Source organism: Cricetulus griseus, chromosome 6 (assembly GCF_003668045.3).
Source record: "Cricetulus griseus strain 17A/GY chromosome 6, alternate assembly CriGri-PICRH-1.0, whole genome shotgun sequence".
Lineage (NCBI taxonomy): Eukaryota > Metazoa > Chordata > Mammalia > Rodentia > Cricetidae > Cricetulus > Cricetulus griseus.
This window is the reverse complement of record NC_048599.1, coordinates 21,073,743-21,097,715: the sequence shown is the minus strand read 5'-3', so window position 1 is coordinate 21,097,715 and position 23,973 is coordinate 21,073,743. Positions and strand designations below refer to the sequence as shown.

Below are 23,973 nucleotides of genomic sequence, written 5' to 3'. Positions count from 1 at the left end.
CCCAGTTTAAATTTGTATCTACTGTGGCAGTGCAGTTATAAATATATATATATGAAAATGACCAGAAAAAACAAGCAGGTGATTTATAGCTGGGAAGTTACAAGTTTTAAAATTCACATTTGTTTTATTTCTATTCTCTTTTACAATATTTTTTTCTTTTTGGTGAAATAAGATGATTAAAAAAAAAAAAACTCTAGGTGCCTCAAGTCAGAATTAAACACAACTTCTTTTCCCTATTTAAAGTAATGGAAACATCCTTCCCCATAGTTCCCTTTAAAGGAACAATGCTGTCCACGAATTAAAGTCTCAAGGTGGAGGGGCAGAGGCATTTTCACTTTCCCAAGTATTCTTTGAGATATGATTTCATGTAGCCCAAGCTGGCCTAAAACACTCTGTGTAACAAGTTCAAAGACAAATAAGCCACTATGTATAGTTCGTGCAGTGCTGGGAATCAAACCCAGGACCTCATGCACACCAAGCAAGTGCTCTACCAATTAAGCTACATCCCGTGTACTTTTTTAGTTTTAGATGTACTTATTTATTACTTAGACAGTGTTCTACCTGCATGCATTCCTGTGTGCCAGAAGAGGGCACCAGACCAGATCTCATTACAGATAGTTGTGAGCCACCACGGGGTTGCTGGGAATTGAACTCAGGACCTCTGGAAGAGCAGCAAGTGCTCTTAACCTCTGAGCCATTTCTCCAGCCCCTATCTCATGTACTTCAAAAAAGTTTCAAGTCTTCCGTGTCTGTCACTTTTCCAATCCCTGTCATTTGCTGATCTTCAAATCTATCAGTCATAACTGATATAATATAGATGTTCAATAATCACAGTGTTAGGAATGTGGTGGAAAGTGGTATAAAGAAGATCCACTATTCCCTCCTTAAAGCAGGCAGCTAATACAGGGGTTGTACATCTACCTTAGTATATCTTAAAGAAGCAGGATTCCTTGCCTCCATTTAGACTACTTAGTACAGCCTTTCTCAAGGTCTCAAAATGACGGATATATCTCCTGGTAGTGTATGATATGATTCCAATTATGAAGTAGGGGGAAGTTGAAGGACACAGTTTTCCCCAGGACTTCCTTTATATCCCGAGTCTCTCTTGGAAATTTGTTCTATGCTTTATGGACTAGGACTTTGTTTCACAGCTACGCTCTGTCAAGAGGGATTTGCTTTTTGGCCTCTGTAGTGTAGAAAAGGGAAGGAGAGATGCTTGGAGTAATGACTTGAGTTTTTCAAAGCACTTGTCAAAATCATGTTTAATTGAACTATATTGTTTCATCTACACAAAGTCCTGGCACATTCTTAACCACGGTTCCTTTCTTCTTTCCTTTAGCTACTTTCCTGGGGGTAGACGGGCCTGTGATCTTGAAGAAATTTTTGTTTTATCTCTTCCACGAGGGCACCAGTTTCTTCTTCACTCCTACTGTGCTCTATGGTCTCTTCTGAGGGTGAGAGTCACCATTTTCTCTGCTCTTTCCATACAAACATGTGTCCTTTGCACGACTTGACAAACCGATCCCTCCACCTCTGAATTTCAAGGTCAGTCACAAGGCCGGGTCCCTGCAATGAAGACTTCACCATCCCTCTTTCCTTTCAGCTTGACATGGAAAGTACCTCTCTACTGCTGTTACTTTCTTCGTGGAATTTGAAACGAAATTATTGAAAGTGGTACTGTTCGCAAAACGTCCGGTACATTGCAGGTGCTTAAACTTGCACGTCTCGCCATTAATATCTTATCTCCTAGATCGGATTCAACTCGCTGATGACAGGTTCTGAATCTGAAGTCTGATTCATCCTTTTAACGCACACCAGGCCCGGCGAGGGCATTGCTCATAATACTGCTGCGCCCATAGAACAAGGGGCCGAGCACAGGAAGAGCTACAATGCTGGCGTGCGAGATATTCCTTGAACCTGAATGGCAGACGACTTTCCACAGAGAAGACGCTGACTTTTCCGCCAGACTGCCTCCTGTGCCGGCACGGCGATGATGAGGTAACTGCCCCGTCACTTTACTCCTCCCTCTTCACTGGAGCGCGAAACGGAGGGGGTGGGTAGCCGCGCTTCGCGCGGCCCTCTGGGACGGCTGCGCACGCGCAGCTTCCGGCTCCTGGTCTCGAGATTTATTTGACGCCGCCCATTCGGCTCCCTCACAAGTCTCGGGTCAGTCGCGGTGCGCAGGCGCAGTGGTCCCTTCGGCTGGGGAATTATTTGACGCCGCCGCCCCTGGCAGTCGGAAGTTGCTTGAACGGAGCCCAGCCGGCCGGCCAAGAGACCGGTCTTCTTCGTCCCCCGGGCGCCCTGTGAGAGTCACCGACGGGCGGACAGACTGACCGCCGGAGGACGGCCGGCCTGGGCGGTGGCAGCTCGGGCCTGATGGCGCGGGTCGCGTGAGGCGGCAGGCCGAGTGCGGCCCGCGGTGCGCCCGCCCAGCGATGCGGGCCCCGCCCGTCGCCTCAGGTACGCGGCGGCCGGCGCGGCCGGACCCTCCCCTCTCGCTGTTTTTTTTTTTTTTTTTCCTTTTTTTTTTTTTTTTTTTTCCCTCGGCGGCCACTGAGGCGGGGGCTCTCTCGCCCTCCGGTGCTCCCGGCGCCAGGCCTTGGCCAGCTCATCCCTGGGTTCTGAAGTGGACGCACCGGGCGCGGGAGCGCAGTCCTGGCCCGTGGCTCCTGCCGGGTGTGAGCGGACCCGGGAGGGTCGGACTGGCCGCGCGCGCCCCTCGCAGTCTGGGGACAGGGGCGGGTCTGGAGTGGCGGCGGCAACTCTGAGGAGAATGTGGTCCCCCGCGGGGCTGGTGGAGTTGCTGCCGTCCGTCCGGTGAGGATGCTGCTGCCGGGGGCACGGTGACGCTTGGGGGAAGAGTAAACAGCCACCCTTAGCCAGCGCGTGCTGTCAGGCCCAGGCTAGACAGGGAACTTCACCACCCTGCTTGGCAGGACTGCTACCCCATTCTACCGACCAGGCAACCGAGGCCCAGAGTGATCCGGCGCCTTTGGTGCCCAAGGTCATATAGCTGGGTAATTTGAACTCAAGTAGCCTTGACAGTCCAGTCCAGGTTCTTAACAGTTAGGTCATAGGCTCTCCAACTTGGATGCATGGTAAAATCACTTGGGGAGTTTTGAAAAAAATTTCAGGTGCCACAGCACCCCAAACTAATTAAACTACCACGCCTAGAGGGTAGAGGGGAGCCAAATACCAGTATCTTTCTGGAGATCCCCTAGTGGCTCTGGGGTGTAGTAAGGTTTGGCAACTGTGAATGTAGGTAATTTTCATCCCAGAGTGCCTCTCCAGTTTAGCTGTGCAGGAGGATGCTTGTTAAAAGTGCGGATTTCATTGGCAGAGATTCATATTGATACCCCCCCCCCCCCAGCGCGCCCTTGTTCTATTGCTGGAACTCTGGGTTTTTCTGCTTCAGCCTCCTGAGTGCTAGGACTATAGCTGTATGCTACAAGAGAGCTTTCCTTAGGTCCCACCTCTTTGGTAGGTAGGCCTCTTTGAGGGTGAGAAGTAATTATGAATCCTTAGCTGAGCTTTTAAAAAGACATACACATCTCCTGCAAAAACTTTTGCTTTGCAATTTTCTTTAATATGCAGTACTCTGGTTATAGCTTCTCTTGCCTTTGGGCTTTTGCGTATACTCTTCTTTCTCTAAGACAGTCCTCCATGCTTTCTCAGCACTCTACCCAAACACATACACTATTTCTCTCATACACAATCTTTTTGTCTGCTGCCTAGCTCTCAATATCCCCTCCACAACCCCTACCCACCTTCATTTTTCCTAACAGTCTTCGGCACTATCTTAGTGTAGCTTACCACTTATTTGTACTGTAGTTTTAGCTCTTCTTTGAGATTTTGATGGGCTTTCAGTTCAGGCAGGGACCATGTTTTTTTTGGTCACTATTTCTTGGAGTACTTTGACATAGAGGCAGACAAACCTTTTTTGAATACAGTGTTATAAGTCCCTTTATGTGACAGATGGATCTCATGCTGCAGAGACATGTTTCTTTTTTTTTTTTTTAATATTTGATGTTCTTAGCACTGGAGTTTTGTTCTTTTTTCCTTAGGAGTACTCTAGTTAGGCTTATCCATTTATTCAGCAAATGAATAAAATGTTGAATTCTTATCCATGGCAAGGCACTATGTATGACTGTTCCAACAGCATTGGTTAGTTTACCTGGGTGAGGTGGCACACCTTTAATTCCAGCACCCTGGATTCAGAAGCAGGTGGATCTCTGGGAGTTCCAGGACAGCCCGTTCTGCACATTGAGTGCCAGGACAGCCATAGCTACATACAGAGACCTGCCTCAAAAAACCCCACCCACCCCACCAACACAGAAACAAACAAAAACATTGTTTGGGTTTTAATGTTAACTTCATCTCAGACAATCATTTCTGTGGTGGGAGACTTTTTATTGCCATTAGAGTTTTGCATGTGTTCCTTCCTCATCGTCTGAAAGGAATATTGTCTAAAAGCTATTGCCTTGTGAGTATGTATAAATACAAGCAGATGGAATAACTCTCAGTTATAGTTCATCCCATTCAGTGGAGACAGAGTAAAACTTTAGTATCAGCAACGGACAAACTTGGTGTAATCTTATTACATCATGTCTGAACTGCCATTGCTGCACAGGTTTTCTAACTTTAAAGGAAGTCAAGGCAATAATTCACATTGCATCTGGTTTTGGTCCAGATGCATTTGGTTTTTAAGATTTATTTTTATGTGAATGGGAGTTTTGACTGCAGGCATGTGTGTGTACCATTTGGATGCCTGGTTCTTGCAGAGGCCAGAAGAGGGTATCAGATCCTCTGAAACTAAAGTTACAGAGAATTGTGAGCTTCCATGTGGTTGCTGGGAATTTAATCTGGGTCCTCTTTAAGAATAGCTAATAAGTGCTCTTAACCACTGATTCAACTCTGTAGCCCTTTGTTCTTGAGTAGTACTCTTGAAGCTATATAAAATTAATGAAAGTAAGGAGGTTAAATATTATAGGAAGGTCATTATGAAGGAGTTTGTTTACAGTGAAAATCCCCCCCCCCCACACACACACTTTTTATGTCGGTACTAGGAGTTGATCACAAGTAGGAGTTGATCACAAGTGCTCTACCACTGTGTCTCCATTCACACACACACACACACACACACACACACACACACACACACACAATTTTTACTGAATAGGGTTTCACTATGTAGCCATGGCTATGTAGATCAGGTTGTCCTGAGATTTGTCTGCCTCTGCCTTCCAATGGATTAAGGCATGTGCCACCATACCTGGCTATATTTTTTACTTTGAAACAAGGTCATACCATGCTACCTGGGTTGATCTTGAACTTAGTCTGTATCCCAAGCAGGCCTGCAACTTAAGATCCTCCTGGCTCAACTTCCTGAGAAGCTGGGACTATAGGTGTGTACCAGCGTGCTTAGATGATATCCCCACCCACACACAGTTAAATGTGAAGTATGTAAATTGAATAAAAATACATATTTCATAAAATAATTTTTACAGTGTAACATTGTTAGGGGAAGGCTTTCTTGTCTCACTTATGTACTGTTTACTTGGTTTTTAGGCAGAGGCTAATATAGAAGGTGATGGGGCAAGAGGTGTTAAATTTAGCTGCTCAGGAAACTTGCCCTTGTTTCTCTGATCAGATATGAACAGAGTATCCAGTTCTGGTCTTGACACATGGAAGAAACTCAGTTTTTTTTAAGCTTGAGGTTTAAGTCTTTAGTTGACTTCCAGTATATGGGTGAAATGTTCTCATGCTCAGTTAATGATCAGAAGTAGCTCTAATCACAATAACCTAAGATTTTGTCAAGAATTCTGTCTAATTTGAGGTACCTATCGGTATGTTATTGGCATGTACAAAGGTCTTGTAGACAGAACGAATGATTTCTTGCAGTATAAGACAGTTTTAAGCTGGATGCTCACACCTGTAATCTCAGCTAAGACAAGAGGATTGGGCAAGTTTGAGGCCAGCCTGGGTCATATAGTGAGAGCCTGTCTCACCTCTCTCTTCCAAGATGAAGTTTTAAAATTAGTGTCTGAATAGTTTAGTTTTAACTTTTGTAGACGAGTTATCATTTCTAAAGCTATGTGGTGAGCTTCTGGCACATCCAGGACTGAAAAATGTCCTTCTCCTGATAGACTCTGTGTCCTATTCCACATCTCTGCTGTCCCTCATGTGAGATGTTCTTCTTGTTGAAAGAAGATTGGGGATGGGAAAAGTGGACAGAGTTATCTGCTGTATTTTAAGTTAGCCAGTTAGAAGTGTAGTGAACCTTTGTTATGTAAACTGAAGGTACTGAACATAAGACATAGCTTCTGGCCTTAAGAAATTCTATAGTTAGAATTGCAGTAAAAATAAAAGCATAGTATCTTAACCATCCCCATGAAATAGAATTATCTGTAATGTCTGAGCACTGTTTACTACTTCTATTTGCCCACTAACCACTTTAAATGCAATAAAGGAACTGAGTTCTAAATTTATGCTTATCCATGCCAGTAGATATGAAACTGGGAATATCAGGCTAGAGACAATGATAGTTGTGATGGTGCTGGCTGGGAGCAGGCAGTGTATTCACATTTTCTTTCATAGACTAGCAAAACCCATCTGTTTTTATCTTTGGAAGAAATGCAGGCAGAACCTGTCTCTCCCTTGTAATTCAGGTGCTTGATAGGATCCTGAGCAGTTACTATCTGGTGCATAGGTGAGTCCATTGCTATTTTTTTAAGTGCCAGCTTGATGGATGTTTGCCTTGTGGAGTCATTGAGACCACAACAGAATTAAGAAATGTGGTCCTTCTGTCCAGTAACACTTTATTTACTCAGCACACTGTGCCCTCCCTAAATCCTGTTTTTCTCCAGAGGAACAGGCGTATCTTAGTATGTACCTCTATTTATATGTCCTGAAGTTTGTTGACTTAGGCTGCTTTCTTTGATCCTTCTCTCTGGTTACTTTAGATAGGCACTGAAGGTGTTCTCCCTGTTTTAGAGACAGGGAGACTGAAAAATAAACATAGAGTGACTTGTCCAAGGTCATATGACGAGGCACAGATTCAGAAGCATTGCACCTTGAGGCAAGAGGTAGATTTTCTTGTCCCAACATTGCAGTTACTTGATGTGACCCTGAGCAAGTCATAGTCTTTTTCTGTAGACCAGGCTGGCCTTGAACTCAGAGATTTACCTGCCTCTGCCTCCAGAGTGCTGGGACTAAAGGTGTGTGCCACCACCGCCTGGTGCAAGACATAGTCTTATTTTGTTTGCTTTCCTAATGGCTAGTGAGTCTTCTAACTTAAGCATCTAGGGTAGTTGTAATAAAATGAAGTAATATGTGAAAGTTCTTGGAAATTCATCAGTTACAGTTACATTATTAAAGTCGATAACATTATTATCAAGTTAAGATCTCTGGTGGTTCTAATATGCTGCCTTATAGCTAATTGTTCATTGTTCATATTAAATGCTATTATATGATGATGTCTCATTGATTTCTGTCTTCATCGTTATAAAACTTTGTCTTGGGCAGCCATCATGTTCTGTTTATATCTGCACACCTAAATTCTAGGACAACCTGATGTGTACAGATGTTTAATAGTATTTGCTTAGTGACATAACTGATGTCTAGATTTACTTTAGAAAGTGTGCAAACAATTGTTCTTTTTAGTTTGACTTAAAGCTCTTTGGGAATAGTTTGATTATTATTATGGTACTCACTGTGTTTGCTGTATAGATAGATGTGATAACTATTGCTTGAGTCAGTTGATGTAACTAATATTAGCTCGTGGTCTTTGTGGGTCACCACTGTATTGATTGTTTTGGTTATTGCCATTTAGATTGAACCTACATTGTTACTATGGAGTATTTATAAACTGTAAGCTGGTAGGCAGCACAGCATCATACGATGACAATCTTCAGAGATTGGGAAAGGGTCCATGTGGAGTTGAGAAGGAAACTAGGGGTCTGCAGAGTGTACTTGGCTATCTCTATATTGGTATTCAGCAAGTGGATTCATTGACTGCTTCCCAGATGACTATTCAGTTCCTGTATACATCCACTGGTTCCAACAGATAGGTGTGTAGAGTTCTTCTAGAACACTGTGCATGAATGACTGGTGGTGTGGTTGCAGAAGGGGCTGATGAGTTGGGCCTCCAGGGTTTATCTTCCTTGAAGGGTGGCTTCTGGTTTAATTTTCTGCATCTCATGACCGAAGTTGGATGTACTTGTACTTTTTTGGTTTTTCGAGACAGGGTTTCTCTGTGTAGCTTTGGAGCCTATCCTGGCAGTCGCTCTGGAGACCAGACTGGCCTCTAACTCACAGAGATCCGCCTGCCTCTGCCTCTCGAGTGCTGGGATTAAAGGCGTGCGCCACCAACGCTTGAGGTACTTGTTGGAAAGTTTTAGTTCATGTGGACATAGTCTGACCCCAGTCTTTTTGTTTTTGAATTAGTGAGTGTACGCCATTGTTCATATTTTGTTAGAGGACAATTTGCAGCAGTCTTTTCCTTTACTATGTGGATCCTATGGACTGAACTTGCTCAGTTTTTATAGGAAGTGCCTTGCTGAGTCATCTCACAGGCCTTGCCTCCGGTTTTTACTTAATTATAAATCTTCAATCCTAGCTTTCAAAATCCTTCAAATTTGGGCATTACTTAATTTATTTATTTATTTATTTATTTATTTTTTTTTTTTTGAGGCAGGGTCTTACTTCAATCCTGGAACTCATTATGTAGATTAGGCTGGCCTGAACTAACACAGATGGGCTGTCCTTACCCTCCCTAATGCTGAGATTAAAGGTCTGTCCCTTTAAAAAAAAAAAAATCAAAAAAAAAAAAATCCTGGCCTGCAGTGGTGGCCCATGCTTTTAATCACAGTAATCAAGAAGCAGAAGCAGAAGCAGCTGTATCTCTTGATTTCGAGACCATTCCTAACCCTAACTCACTACAAAGTGAGTTCCAGGACAGCCAGGGCCACACAGAGAAACCCTGTCTTAAAAGCAAAAACAAATAAGAAATCCTGTTACCTTCTACAACAGAACTCCTTCCACTCTGAACATCTTTTTCTTGTATGAATTTGTTTTAAAACAGAAAAGTTTGTGTGTGTACTTCTGTCTGTCTGTGTATGTATAAGACATAGGTGTGTAGGTGCCCAGGGAGGGCAGAAAAACATATCAGATCTCTGGAGCTTGAGTTACAAGCAGTTGTGACCCACTTAATATAGATTTGAACTATGGTCCTCTGGAAGAGCAGTATTTTTAACTGCTGGGCCATCTCTCTGGTCCTGTTTACTTTTGTTTTTCTCTTTTGGTTTTTAACAGAAGGTTCTTACTATGTAGCCTATTGTATGTTTGAACTTGCAGTCTTTGCCTTGGCCTTTCAAGTGTTGGAGTTACAGGTGTCTGTCATTATACTCTGCTCCCTGTTTTTATGTATTTTCTTTTATGGTTGCCCTTTCTTACTCTCATCCCTATTCACCCAGTTTTCTTGTAATCAGTGTCCAATTTATATGCTCCATGCCCTTCTTTTACCTCAAATCTACCCTGTTTTCATTCACTGTCTTGAATCAAAAGCATTCTTTCCCCTAAATTTCTATAGTTGCTTATATTTTTTATATTTCGCACCTTTAAAGTTCCAGTTTGCATCATAGTTATTGTGTGTTAAACTGTAATTGAAAACAGGAACCATATCTCTTAATCATTTCAATGGTGTTAACACTGTTCATTGTGTGTGATAGATGGTTAATAACTATTAAATGAGTCAACTTGGTGATTTCTGCCAGTGACTGAATGTTCACAAGTAATTAGGATGCTGACATTTTTATCAATTCAACACATGAATATTAGTATAAACTTATTGCATCAAATTGTACTGATAGTAGACCTTCATTTATCTTTCATCTTTCTAATCTGAAGTTATACATGTTTGTCTAGTTGTTATCATAATATATAATTTTCTCCACTTAATAGCTTTAACTCACTGGTTCCTTACTATTAACTAGGACAAGTCCCAAATATAACATGTATATGATTCTTTAATTCTTGCAACACCAGTGAAGCAGGCTTTTCTCCCATGAGAATTCCTTTTTACAGATACTGGTGTTCAGACAGAGGGGACAAGTAACATTTTAGGAACTGAAGAAATGGTTCACATTAAGAGCACTTGATTCTTTTGTAGAGGACCTGGGTTCAGTTCCTAACACTGCAGAGCATTACAGTTCCAGAGAACCTGACACCCCTCCTGGCCTCTTATAGGCATTGAATACACTAGGTGCACAGAAAGACATGTAGGCAAAACAACCATGCACATAAAATAAAAGAAGCAGTATCCATCATATGTTAGGAGTTGATGTTTCTTCTGAAGACTGAAGTTGCCTTTGTGGAGAACACAATCATTGAGTAATTGAACGTGAAGCTCTATAAATAGACTAATAGGCACTCAGAATGGGGAAAAGCTGGTTTTAGGAGTAAAAGTTTTAGCAAATAAGGGTATCTGAGCTGGGCTTTGAAAAATGAAACTTCATAAGGTGTCAAGATTGTCATTTAGTAGAAGTAGCAAAAACAGTTCTACAGAGTATGGTAGATTGGTGGGCTTAGGCAGTGATTAGTAGTCCTTTGAAGCTGTAGCATAGAGGCAGGGATTGTGAGACATTGGCAAACAAAATGGTATGAGCAGTTTCAAGGGCTAGAGTTGTAGCTCAGTGGTAAAAGAGTTGCCTGACATGCAAAGCCCTGGATTTGATCCCCTGCATAGTGTGTAAGCAATTTCATTTAGCAAGTTTTTATCATATTTTTTTAAATAGAAAAAAACCCGTAAATTTCACATAAAAGGACAAATGCCTAGAATAGCCAACAAAAATTTTAAAATGAATGATGGGGAGATTTTCTTTGCAATTTAAAAATATCCTGTCTTTCCATAGTACATGACTAAAATAAATTAGTTCAATTTAATGAAATAAGAATGTTTTTTAATTGAAAATTCATTCAATATATTCTGATCATGCCTCCCCCCATCTCCCCTCAGATTCTCCTCACCTCTCCATCCATCTACCTCTACTGTTGTAATTTAAGAAAATCGCCATGAGAGAGAAAGATGCCATGTAACAGGGTTTGAGCAGAGGGATTTTTTTATAGGGAAAGGGATCATAAAAAGGGGAAAGGGAACTGGGGAGACCAGCCTCTGGAGACAGGAGCAGCAGGAGGGGGGGGAGGGGGAAAAGAGGGAGAGGGGGAGAAAGGTAGGTGGGAGGGAGGGAGGATGGGAAGTGGGCAGGGCCCTTTTAAAAGGGAACATAGTGGATAGGCACAGGTGGTGCTCTTAGTGGCAGCAGCTGAGGGTATATCCTGTCAGCCCCAAGGACAGGCCAGTACAGATGCCTGAATACTAACATCTATGCCTTCTTTTTAGAAAATAATCAGACAAATAAAAAAGGGAAACAAGCTGGGCAGTGATGGCACATGCCTTTAATCCTCGAACTGGGGAGGCAAAGGCAGGTGGATCAAAGCCATACCGGTCTACTGATTTCCAGGACAGCTAGAGCTACATAGAAAGACCCTGTCTTGAAAAAAAAACAAACAAAAAAGGGAGGGTGGGTGAACAAACCAGAATAAAATACCCCAACAAAATGAGAAAGTAAAAAACACACAGACAAATAAACAAAACCCATAAAAAACACAAAACCCAAAATTGTAATATGCAAGCAAAAAATCAGTAAGATAAAAGATGCCCAGACAAAGCAATATGAGACAAAACAGTCCACACAAACATCATTGGCTTTGTTTTTGTGTTGGACATGTGTAGTTTATGTGTAGTTTGTATACCCAGTGAGACTGCATTAGAGAAAACTGGCTTTTCCTTTACTAGCTGTTGTCAATTGGAGATCGAGACAACCGGACAATGGGTAGTGAGTGAGTCTTTGGAACACTGAGTTCAAAATGGGATGTCTTCCTCAAACCCCTCCCCTCAGGACTCAAGGAGCTCTGCAGAAGAGGAGGTGGAAAGATTGTAAGAGGCAGAGGAGATGGAAGACACCAAGGTATTTTGAGTAGATGATGCCACACCCAGCTGCACACCCTGAAGACAGTCTTTCTTATATTACTTGTAGAAGTAAATTCCAGATGAGCATAAAACTTAAGTGTGCTGAACATTGAAGGAAAACGTAAGAGACTGAGTGTACACATAAGTCTCCCTTAGCCCTTGGGGCACTCCATCTTACATTTGTTTTCTGTCTTAGGACTGTTGAAGGGGAGAAGTCCTCATATTACGGGGGCTTCTGGATCACGACTTTCCATTTCTGTGCATAATGGCCTCTTCCTCAGGTTTGCCTCAGGGCTTCTGAGGGCTTTTTGTGTTATTTTCCTTTTCAGTACTGATGTTTTGAATCTAGGGCCTTGAGCATTTGAGGAAAGTATTCTGCCACTGGTATATATTCTCAGTTTCTCCTTTTATTTAAAAAATTTTTTTTTTAGGCAGGGTCTTACTAAATTGCCTTGGCTGGCGTTGAATTCACTCAGAAGCAGAGGAGCTCTGTAATCTAGGTGTTCATACAACTACCTCTTAGGGTCCATCTTGTTACCTGATCTCACGAGAGCTCAAAACATTTAGATAGGTTTTACAATTTATTTATAATTATATTTAGTTATGCATGCTTGTGGGGGGCGGCGGTATGCACATGGGAATGCTTGTGGAGGCTAGAAGAGGGCATTGGATTCCCTTGGTGATGCAGGTGCTAAGAATTGAACTCAGTTCCTCTGGAAGAGCAGCAAGTACTCCTAACCTCTGAGCCATCTCTTCAGCCCTTCTAGATAAATTCTTTATTTTTCTGAAACAATATGCTTTTAGAATCAGTGTGTTGCAGTCCATTTTATGTGTTGCCTAGTATAAATCTTTTGCTTTTTTTATATTAGCAATAAGCATAATTTGACATGCATGTCTGTTTTGTCTTTTCAGGTGCCATTTGGATAGTACTTTAGCGGCACGATGTACTCTGAATGGCGGTCACTGCATTTGGTGATTCAGAATGATCAAGGTCATACCAGTGTGCTACACAGCTATCCAGAGAGTGTTGGGCGAGAGGTGGCGAATGCAGTGGTCCGGCCTCTTGGGCAGGCGTTAGGCACCTCTTCAGTGGCTGGTAGTGAGAGTTTGTTAAAAACTGACAAAGAAGTAAGTGTTTCTTCATGTCATTCCATTGGGTGAAAATAGGAATTGTTTACTAGACATTTTATTTAGTATTGACCTTTTAAAAGCTAGTAGTTAAAATTGTTTTATTATTTTTAATTTTGTGTATATATGTAAGTCTGTGTATGAGTATGTACACATGAGTGCAGGTACCTGTGGAAGCCAGTGTTGTTGGATCCCTCTGCAGCTGGAGTTGGGGGCAGTTGTGAGCACAGGACATGGTATGTAGGAATCAAAGTTAGGTCCTCTGCAGGAGCAGTATGCACTGTTACAGTGCTGACTTTTTAATGGATTGCTGCCTGATGTAGTGAGAGTTCTAGTTTTTATATCACTCAGGTTGTATGCTGGGACTTGGGGCCTGTGAAGATTTAAAGAAAGGCTTGTACCTTTTTGCTGTTGAAGCTTCTCACTGGTCACACCTAGTTCTGCATGTGAGCTAAGTAATCGAGACAGAGAGTCATGTGTCAGGCCCTTAAGCACTAGGTTCAGTCTTCAGATTTCTGTTTCTGTTTAGAAGTCCCTATCCTAGTTATGGATACCATTGTTAAAATGAAACACTAAGACCCAAAAAAGCAAGTTGGGGAGGAAAGGGCTGATGCAGAGACCATGGAGGAATACTGCTTACTGGCTTGCTCAGTCTGTTTTCTTTCTTTCTTTCTTTCTTTCTTTCTTTCTTTCTTTCTTTCTTTCTTTCTTTCTTTCTTTCTTACTTTCGTGGCTTTGGAGGCTGTCCAGGCACTTATTGCTCTTGTAGACCAGGCTGGTCTCGAACTCACAGAGATCCACTTGCCTCTGCCTCCTGAGTGCTGGGATTAAAGGTGTGTGCCACCACCGTCCAGCTTCAGCCTTCATTCTTACAGAACACAGAACCACCAGCCCAGGGTGGCACACTCCCCCATCAATCACTAATTAAGAAAATGCTCCACAGGCTTGCTTAAAGCCTGGACTTATGGAGACGTTTTCTCAACCAAGGTTCTCTTGTGTCAAGCTGACATAAAACTAGCCAGCACAGTCCCCATCCCTGCTTATAGGTGGACACTGACTGAAAGCTTCACTTATGTAAGATTTTCAGGCTACACATAGGTGCTGAGCTTGAACTCTCCTGTGTCCCTCACTCTAACTGGGTTAGCCTGGCTTCAAGGTTTAAGTGCTGCAGAAGAGCACTTATTGGTTGTAAGCTTAGGTAGTTGGAACTGGGTTTGAAATTGCTATTCCTAAACTTGCTGTCCAAAGGGATCTTGGGATGACTTGTCTGGGAGATAGTTTTCTGTTCATAGGTTCAGGGCACTAAGATGACATTAAACCTCAGTGGGAGTTCTAAAGGAACCCTGAGAATGGTGTGATTCTTTGTAAGAGTAGAACTTTGTAATCTCTGCTTAAGAAAGCTTATGCAGGCTTTTTAGGCCTATCTTCAGGATCACCTCCCTCCTCCCCTCCCATTTTTGTTTTGTTTGTTTGTTTGTTTGTTTGGTGGCAGGGTTTCACTGACTGGTCTAGAATTCACTTTGTAGACCAGGCTGGACTTGAACTTGGAGAAATCCACTTGCCTCTGTCTCCCAAATGCTGGGATTATAGGTATATGCATTATTATTATTACTACTACTACTATTATTATTATTTGTTGTTGTTGTTGTTAACATGAAAAAAATAAAAGACCCAAGACAGATATTGGGTCCAAGCTTCAACCTGAATATCAGAAAAGCAGCCAGCCACTAGATCTCTCATTTAGCTCAGGCTGAAAAGGGCTGATCCATGCACGATCTCTTCACCAAGTCTCAAACTGCTGCCTCTCCTCAGTGTGGCTGGAGAACAAATGCCTCATACTGACTACTGAAGTCCCTGCTTTTGTCTTTTATAACCTTCTAGTGCTGGGATTATAAAGGCATGTGATCTGTTACTGTTTTAGACTGATTCAGTCTCATGTGGCTTTGAACTCTTAATCTTGAGTCCTAGGATTAAAGGTGTGTACAACCACCTCCTAGCTTCTGGCAGCAGGGATTAAAGGTGTGTATCACCACTACCTGATGTCTATGGCTTGAGACTGACTTTGCTTTTCTGAATCCTCAGTCAAGCTTTAATAAATCATAAGTAATATATCACTACAAGTAGTAGTAGTAGTAGTAGTAGTAGTAGTAGTAGTAGTAGTAGTGTTTAAAAGACAAGGTTCATTCTATAGATCAGATTGGCCTAGAACTCCCTGTGTAAACAAAGTAGTCTTAAACTTGCAGTCATTCTCCTGTTTCAGCCTCTCAAGTGTTAGGATTACAAGTATGAGCCACCATGCCTACCTAGTTCTTCTTACTTTTGCTCATTCATGAAATATCAAACTTAGCTGAAACTTAAGCCTTCAGCTTCAGAGGCAGTTTGTTTATCCTGCCTTGACCAAAGAGTAGCAAAGGTTGAAGTTCTTCAGTCTTTGTAGTTTTCTCAGAGTACCCTAACTTCCTCTGAGCACCCACATAAGCTCTGGCTTTAGTTATGATCCCCTTGCTGCCTTCTTAGATGAGATGACATTTGATAGATAGATAGAAAGTGATCTAGTGTAGCCCTTTGTTATTATCTTTACCATCCTCAGGAGATGATGAGAGGTACTGCTTTCAAATTTTGTTATTGTGTGTGTGTGTGTGGGGGGGAATGGGGAGCAGGGGTCATGTGTGCCCTGGTGCACATGTGGAGATCGGAGGGCAGCTTTTGGAAGTCAGTTCTCTTTTTCCACTTTTGGTCCTCACAATCAAACTCAGGCTACAGATGATCAGCAAATGGTTTTACCCACTGACCCATCATGCATACTTTTTTTTTTTTTTTTAGAAGAATTAAACTGCTATGACATTATCACCAAAGCTAACTTGTCTTCTTTCTTTCATCTAATAATTAGGAACCTGTAGCTCCTTTGCCCCTTTCTTTGGGGGTGGGGGGCGCTTAGTTTTTTTTTTTTTTTTTTTTTTTTTTTTTTTTTTTTTTTTTTTGAGACAGGGTTTCTCTGCAACAGTCCTAGCTGTCCTGGAACTCTAGATTTGTAGATCAGGCTGGCCTCGAACTCATTGAGATCCACCTTTTGCCTGCCTCTGCCTCCCCAGTGCTGGGATTAAAGGCCTACACCACTGCCGCTGCTACCACCACCTGGCCTGTAGCTCCTTTTAACTTTTCTTTCTGGGGCTAGGGAAATGACTGTGTAGTTCAGGCTGCCTTGAATTTGAGATATTTTTTAAAAATAATTTATTTAACATACATTGGTGTGAAGGTATCAGGTCCCCTGGAACTGGAGTTACAGACACTTGTGAGCTGCCATGTGGGAGCTGGGAATTGAACTTGGGTCCTCTGGAAGATCAACCAGTGCTCTTAACCACTGAGCCTTCTTTTCAGCCCTTGAACTTGAGATCTTAGTTGGGAAAGTGCTTGCTGTGTGTGGAACATAGGGATCTAAGTTTAATCCTTAGAACCCATGTAAGCTGGGCATGGTGCACACACACTTAATTCTACCACTCCAGAGGCGGAAGCTTGCAGAGCTCTGAGTTTGAGGCCAGCCTGGTCTACATAGAAAGTTCTAGGCCAGCCAGGGCTAAATAGTGGTACCTCTACAATTACATAGGAGAGAGGAACAAGAACTTGATAGTGGAAACAGGTCATATACATAGCTAAGGGATGTAATCAGTAAACTGCTACTGGAAAACAGGTTTCACACATAGCTAGGGATGTAATCAGTAAACTCTAAATGCATGGGAGAAATTGTGTCCAATAAGTGATCAGATAGTGGGAAGTAAATCCCAAGTTCATTACAGAGAGGAATAAGCTACAGGAAGAATCTACAGCAAGAAACAGCCAATTCATTCACAACCCTATATTCCAATACATCTTTCATCCTGGTTTAATCCTCCAGAAGGATTCTTAATTCTTACCGATTGGTCTTGTGAAATGAGGCTGATTAATTACTGTTTGATCTTGCAGCTTGTAGCAGGGTCCCTGCCTTGGAGAGAGAGAAAAAAAGAGCCCATACAAAAAGAAAGAAAAAGCATAGTGGCACATATACTTTAATCACTTTCATTCCAGCCCTGGGGATGAAGAGACAGGAGGGTTCCTGGGGCTCACTGGCCAGCCAACCTAGCCTAAAGGTTAGTCATACCCCCTGTCTCAACCGATAAGATGGACAGCACCTGAGCAGTGACACCTGAGGTAGACCTTTGGCTTATATATGCAGGCACAGGCACACATGCATATATCCACGCGTACATGAGCACATTCACACCCTGTTCTCTTATGCGGCTTAACATCCAACACTCCCGCTAAGAATTTGTCACAGCTTCATTGTGGTTACAGTTTTCTTTAGTATTTATTGCTGCTAATCATAAATTGCCTACCTTTAGCCTTTTGTAGTTCTTTTTGAGCTAAAGACGTTTAATATGAGCTTGGTATAGTGGCATTCCCTTGCAGTCTCAGCCTTTGCCTTAGGCAAGAGGACCCTGAGTGTCAAACAGCCAGAGCATTCTAACAAGACCCTGTTCCAGTTCCACCTATCCTCTACCCCCAAATTTCAACATATGTATTTATCTTGTCAGATTCAAATTAGGAAGTCTTTAAAGACTTTTTGAATCCTGAATTCTGTGGAGCAGACTGGCTATCTTTGTGATGTTTACAGATGATTGCCCATTATTTGTATTATTATTATTATTATTATTGAGATAAGATCTTTCTGTTTAGTTCAGGCTGTCTTGGACTCAGTGTGTAGCTCAGGCTGCCTTGCACTTGAGCTCTCCCTGCTTTAGCATTGTGAGTGCTGGGATCATAGGCATGAAGCATCAACCACCTAAATAAAAATTTTGGCTGGGCGTTGGTGGCGCATGCCTTTAATCCCAGCACTCGGGAGGCAGAGGCAGGCAGATCTCTGTGAGTTTGAGGCCAGCTTGGTCTCCAGAGCAAGTGCCAGGAAGGCTCCTAAGCTACACAGAGAAACCTTGTCTCGAAAACCCCCCCCCAAAAAAAAAATTGGCAGGCTGGTGGTATAGCTCAGGAGTAGAGTGCTTTTCTGCTGTAGATAGGGCCCTGGGTTTAATTCCTAACAACACAAAACAGTAGCAGCAACAACTGGAACTTGGTGGGTGTGGCCTTTGGTAAGCCAGTGGCATCATTTCCCTGTTAATGTCTTGTGTGGTATTTTGGCCACTTGTAAGTCTGGCCATTCTACAGCCCATAGATACCTCTGTGCCAGAAACACCTGTTAGTGGGTTGGTGAGACACTTCAAAATTTGTGGTTGGAAAACTGGATTCATGTTTCTCATTGGAAGACAAGGTTCGTCTTCAGCTTCACTATTTTTATAAATCAGTGGTGGGTTGAATTTCTTATTTTTCTGATGTATGAAATGAAGCTAGTTTACCCTGTTATACCAGGGTTATTGTGGTGGTGACATTAATGAAGGTACTATTTTAGCTGCAATGATTGTATAATTGTCACTCTCTTCAAAATAAGACTGTTAGTAAAGGAATGAAGTTTATCTGGCTTGATTGGTCTTTTTGAGCAGCCTGGTTTCAGTGATCATGCGTCCTTTTTGTTAAGTGTTTACTGATCATCTGCTTAATGTTTGTCCCAGATTTTTTGTCTGGAATTCACTTTAACCTTTTAGGCTTTGGTGTCTAAGAATATAGTTTCATTTTCTTTTCCAGATTGGGATATTTTTTTCCTTTGTCTTAGAATGTTATTTCTCGAAGCACAAACAAGAATGTGTTTTGGGTGGTGGGGTTAAGTGTGGCTAGATGTCTGGTTAAGACCTCACCCATTTAGTCCCTCTTTACCTGATGTGCTCTCACCCGCCCATTTTAGTGTTACATTTTTTGACAGAGAAAACAAGTTGTATAAGTTGAATGATTCATTCCTGTCATTTGTTCCTATTGCATAATCTGAAGATGGAGTGTAATTGAGTTTATATATTTGATTTCTTAACTGATACATATTTACATATGCAAATTGAGCAGTTAAAAATCCTACATTTTCTATTTTTCTAATATCTGTAGAAAATTGAAAGGATCATTTCATAGAGGGAATGGTAAAAGGGTAAAAGTTTGCATAGGCTTAATATTTAAAAATAATGAATTTAATTTCTCCTGAAATTTGCTTGGCAAATATGACATGAATATGTCTAATACATAGAAAGTATGTGTCTAGAGTAAATTTGATGTATATGTTGAGATGACTGTAACTTCAACTTAAAGCATCTGGGTTCTAGGAGATATTATATTTTAAATTAATCTGATGAAGTACAGATAAAGATGTACAATCTTTGTGAATATTTATTTTTGCTTAGGTAAAATGGACCATGGAAGTGATTTGCTATGGACTGACCCTTCCATTGGATGGAGAGACTGTAAAATATTGTGTTGATGTATATACAGATTGGATTATGGCTTTGGTGTTGCCGAAAGATTCTATTCCATTACCAATTATTAAAGAGCCTAATCTATATGTTCAAAGTATATTAAAACATCTACAAAATCTTTTTGTACCAAGGTAAGTTACACCTATCTGGTCATTATCAAGGTTATAATAAAGTATTTAAAATATTAGTTTATTAAATATAGATGCTGATTTTATTGTTAGTCCCTGGAACTTTACTTATTCACTTATGGATTCTATGAATATGACTAAAGGAGATAGGCTTACAGGGTTATGTAAGGTTTACCTGGAGGTTCTTGTTTGTTTGTTTGTTTGAGATAACATCTCACTGTGTAGCCTAGACTGGTCTTGAACTTTCTATTTACAATCAAATTTACAATCCTCTTGTCTTAGGCTTTTTTGAGTTCTGAGATTACAGGCATGTTCTACCACTCTTGGATTTACCACAATTTTTTAACAGTTGTATCTTTATATTAAATACTTTTTGGCCTTGTTTCTGAACTCTGTAGATATTGGATATTAAAATATGTGATGGTGACATATTTCCTTCCCTTGTTAAACATTTCTCAGTGGTTAAAGGTGCTGGCCATTAAACCCAGTGATCAGAGTATGATCTCCGGGGCCCATATGGTAGAAGGAGAGTAGGAAACTTGGGGGTGTCCTCCATCCTCCACGTGTGCACACACATGCATACCAATTAAATATTTAAAATAAATATCCAACTTGTGCATATTTTTGTATATCATAATTCCCCCCCTTTTTTTTCTCTCGAGACAAGGTTTCTCTGTATAGCTTTGGAGCCTGTCCTGGAATTTGCTTTGTAAACCAGGCTGGCCTGGATCTCAGAGATCCTCCTGTCTCAGCCTCTCAAGTGCTTGGGATTAAAGGTGTACACCACCACTGCCTGGCATATATCATAATTCTTATCTCCACATACACCCAAAGCAACTGTTCTTTTCTTTCTTTCTTTCTTTCTTTCTTTCTTTCTTTCTTTCTTTCTTCCTTTCTTTCTTTCTTTCTTTTCTCTTTTTTTTTGGTTTATCGAGACAGGGTTTCTCTGTGTAGCTTTGGAGCCTATCCTGGTACTCGCTCTGGAGACCAGGCTGGCCTCAAACTCACAGAGATCTGCCTGCCTCTGCTTCTCGAGTGCTGGGATTAAAGGCGTGCGCCACCAACACCCAGCACAACTGTTCTTTTCTAACATGATCCTATGGAGTATGAAGGCATAGAATTAAGCAAACAGGTCAGGCTTGGTGGCTCATGACTACAATCCCAGCACTTTAGAGGTGGAGTCAAGATCAGGAGTTGAAGACAGTCTTGTCTACAGAAGGAGTTAAAGCCCAACCTGAACTACATCATGAGACCCTATCTCAAAGAAACCAAAAAAGACTGGTGAGACAGATCAGTGGGTAAAGATACTGTCACCAAGCCTGATGAACTGAGTTCTATTCTTGGAGTCTACATGGAAAAAGGAGAGAACTAACTGCTGCTAGTTGGCCCCTTACTTTTCACATGAGTGACATGGCATGTATATGTCCTCCCTCCCAACATACACAAATGAAAATTTTTTCTTTTGTTTTGTGAGACAGGGTTTCTCTGTGTAGCTTTGGAGCCTGTCCTGGAACTCCATCTATAGATAAACCAGGCTGACCTCTAACTCACAGAGACCCACCTGCCTCTGCCTCCTGAGTGCTGGGACTTAAGTTGTGAGATACCACCCACTGGCACCAGTGTAAAATTTTGAAATTAAAATTTTGAAATAAAATTTAAAATCTCCTTTAAAAAAGTAAGCTAACTAAAAAAAGAAGTAAAGATATTGGGTTTTTTGTTTGTTTTTTTTAAAAGATGAAGTCTTACTGTAGATCCCTGGCCTGAAACTCACTATATAGGCCAGGCTGGCCTTGAACTCATAGAGATCTACATACCTGTGCCTCCCAAGTGCTGGAATTAAATCTGAGTGCCTTAGTACCTGGTGAGCAAACTGGAAATTACAGACATTCATGGTAAACCAAAGGATTACCCTTGAAAGTTTGTTACTAATTTCTTCTCTGTATTCTGAAACAAAGGTGTTAAATGCCAAAATGCAAATTATTTATCTTTTTTTTTTTTGGTTTTTTTTTTTTGAGACAGGGTTTCTCTGTGTAGCTTTGGAGCCTATCCTGGCACTCTCTCTGGAGAGCAGGCTGGCCTCGAACTCACCTCCCGAGTGCTGGGATTAAAGGTGTGTGCCACCAACGCCCGGCTTGCAAGTTATTTATCTTAATATTTTTTTCCTAATTGTTAAGAATGTTACATTATATTCCTGTGTTCATGCATTTAATCCCAAGACTCATGAGGTAGAATCAGGTGGATCTCTGTGAGTTGGTTTGCCAGGGCTACATAGAGAGACCCTATCTCAAAAAACAAAGACAACAAAAGAATGTTACATCTGAGGCTAAAGCTATAGCTCAGCCAGACTATTTACCTGTATACCCAAGAGCTATGGCTTCCATCTTTAGCATCTGCATATATCTGTATGGCAGATCTCTGAGAAATACAGAAACAAGTGTGTAGAAAAAAGCAGTAGTTCCTCCACCAGTTCATAAGAGTGTTTTCTGAAATTTTGTTTGTGAAACAGGCTGTGGGGTTCATCTCAGTATGGAAAAGTTTTTGCTAGAGCTTTCAGTCTGTCTGGTGAATTACTCAAAAACCAGCTCTTTAAATTTTTAGCATTGTAAATTTAGAAGGAAATTTTTGTTTAGAAAATTCAAATTGAAAAAGAGAAGTCTATTAGAACTCTGTTCTATGGATCAGATATAAACTCCCCCATACAAAGTGTTATCTAGGGCCAGAAGGCCCTAACTAGACTAGCCACTGTTAATTTTGTATGAGTCCTGCTCTTTAGTCAGACTTGTAAACAGTTCCATAAGTCCCCTCAGAGCTCTTTTCTGTCTTCACCTGTCCTTATGTCATTTTCTTTCCCTCCCTGACTATTGCCTGACCATCTAACTTGCTCTTCCTGGTTTCCAGTAAAGTCTGTCTTACAAGTCTTATATGACAACACTGACCTCTGTGATCACATCTCCTTGGAATTTGCTTGGTACTTCCCATTTTACTCTCTTATCTCTTATTGTTATGTTTCATTTTTCATCTAACCAACTTGAACACAGGAACTCAGCTGGCTTTCTGTATTTGGGGGCATCTATAAACAGTGTAATGCTGAACTGGCCTTAGGTACGGATTAAATGTTTGTTGCTTGTATTGTTGGTCTTAAGTGGAAACAGCAGGAAATGTGTATTTGCAGCTTAGCAGGCTTGTCCAAAATGAAATTGTTTTAATCTTTCTTGCCATCCCATCAGAAGATTGATTTACAATATTTTTCCCTGTGTGGATGAAATGATCTTGTTTGGAATGTTGTCACTGTATCTCGTTATCTCTTTCATTTACCATCTTTTAATGCTCAATTTGTATTGCTGAAAACAGTAATGAAATTTGAATAAATTGTGCTTTTGTTTTTACCTTTTTCTCTTTGATAATTAGCCTGTTTCTCAGGAGTGTGTGTGTGCATGTAGGTCAGTGAATTCTGAAAGGTACTGACTAAAGTATTAGAGTTCTCTTGGCCAATGATAGTATATGAAGAATAGGTGAATGTTTTCAATGCTGTATATTGGGACTTCAATTACTAGCAGTTTCAGTTTAAAAAATTTAGGTAGTTCATCCAGTTGTATCATAGCTTGCTTACTTAGTTGTTTTTATATAAACTGACTCTCAAAATAGAGGAAACTGCCTTTACCTTTTGTTAAAAGTCAATATGACTTTCTCTTTTGCCCATTAGTCTGGTTTTTTTCATAATTTAGTTAAGAATGTACTATCTGTTGAAACTGGAGTTTTAATTGCTTAGATATACTACACTATAAGAAATGGAGTATCTTTCAGAAATGCAGTGTCCCTCCCCACAAGCCATGTGCACATGTTTCCTAAAGCAATGGTCCACAATTTATTTGTTTATTTATTTCCTTTCTTTATTATTATTATTTTTTTTTGGTAAAAAGCTAGCTAGTAAATATTTCCTATATTACAGGCCATATGGTGTTGTAACTCCTCAGCTCTGTGGTAGAGCAGAAAAGTGGACATAGATTACTAAATTAAGAAACAAGAACTTTACTTACAAAGGCAGCTGGGAAGATGGCTCAGCAATTAAGTACACTGACTATTCTTCTAGAGGACCTGGGTTTGATTCCTAACACTCCACATGGTGGCTCACAACCATCTGTAACTCTAGTCCAGGGGATCTAATGTGTTCTTATGGCCTCTGTGGGCAATGTACATACCTGGTACACAGAGATACCTGCAGGCAGAATGCCCACATAAAAATAAATAAATAAAAAATAGAGTGTTACAAAGGGAGGTGTTAGTCAAGTTCACCTCTAGATGAATG

General features: G+C 41.2%; 1 protein-coding gene across 5 annotated transcripts in view; it reads left to right on the top strand.

Annotated features, from left to right (window-relative positions):
- The first annotated feature begins 2,210 nt into the window (after positions 1-2,210).
- The window catches only part of Ralgapb (Ral GTPase activating protein non-catalytic subunit beta), a 93,394-nt gene continuing 71,631 nt past the window's right edge, over positions 2,211-23,973 (top strand). For 3 of the 5 annotated variants that reach the window (XM_027421246.2, XM_027421245.2, XM_027421243.2), the window contains exons 1-3: positions 2,211-2,463; positions 12,944-13,159; positions 19,468-19,670. In XM_027421246.2, coding sequence (XP_027277047.1) covers positions 12,974-13,159; positions 19,468-19,670 — 389 coding nt within the window. In that variant the 5' untranslated portion in view covers positions 2,211-2,463; positions 12,944-12,973. Of the gene's footprint in view, positions 2,464-2,669; positions 2,821-12,943; positions 13,160-19,467; positions 19,671-23,973 lie in introns of those variants that run through there. The other 2 variants (XM_027421244.2, XM_027421247.2) reach the window with 2 other exon arrangements.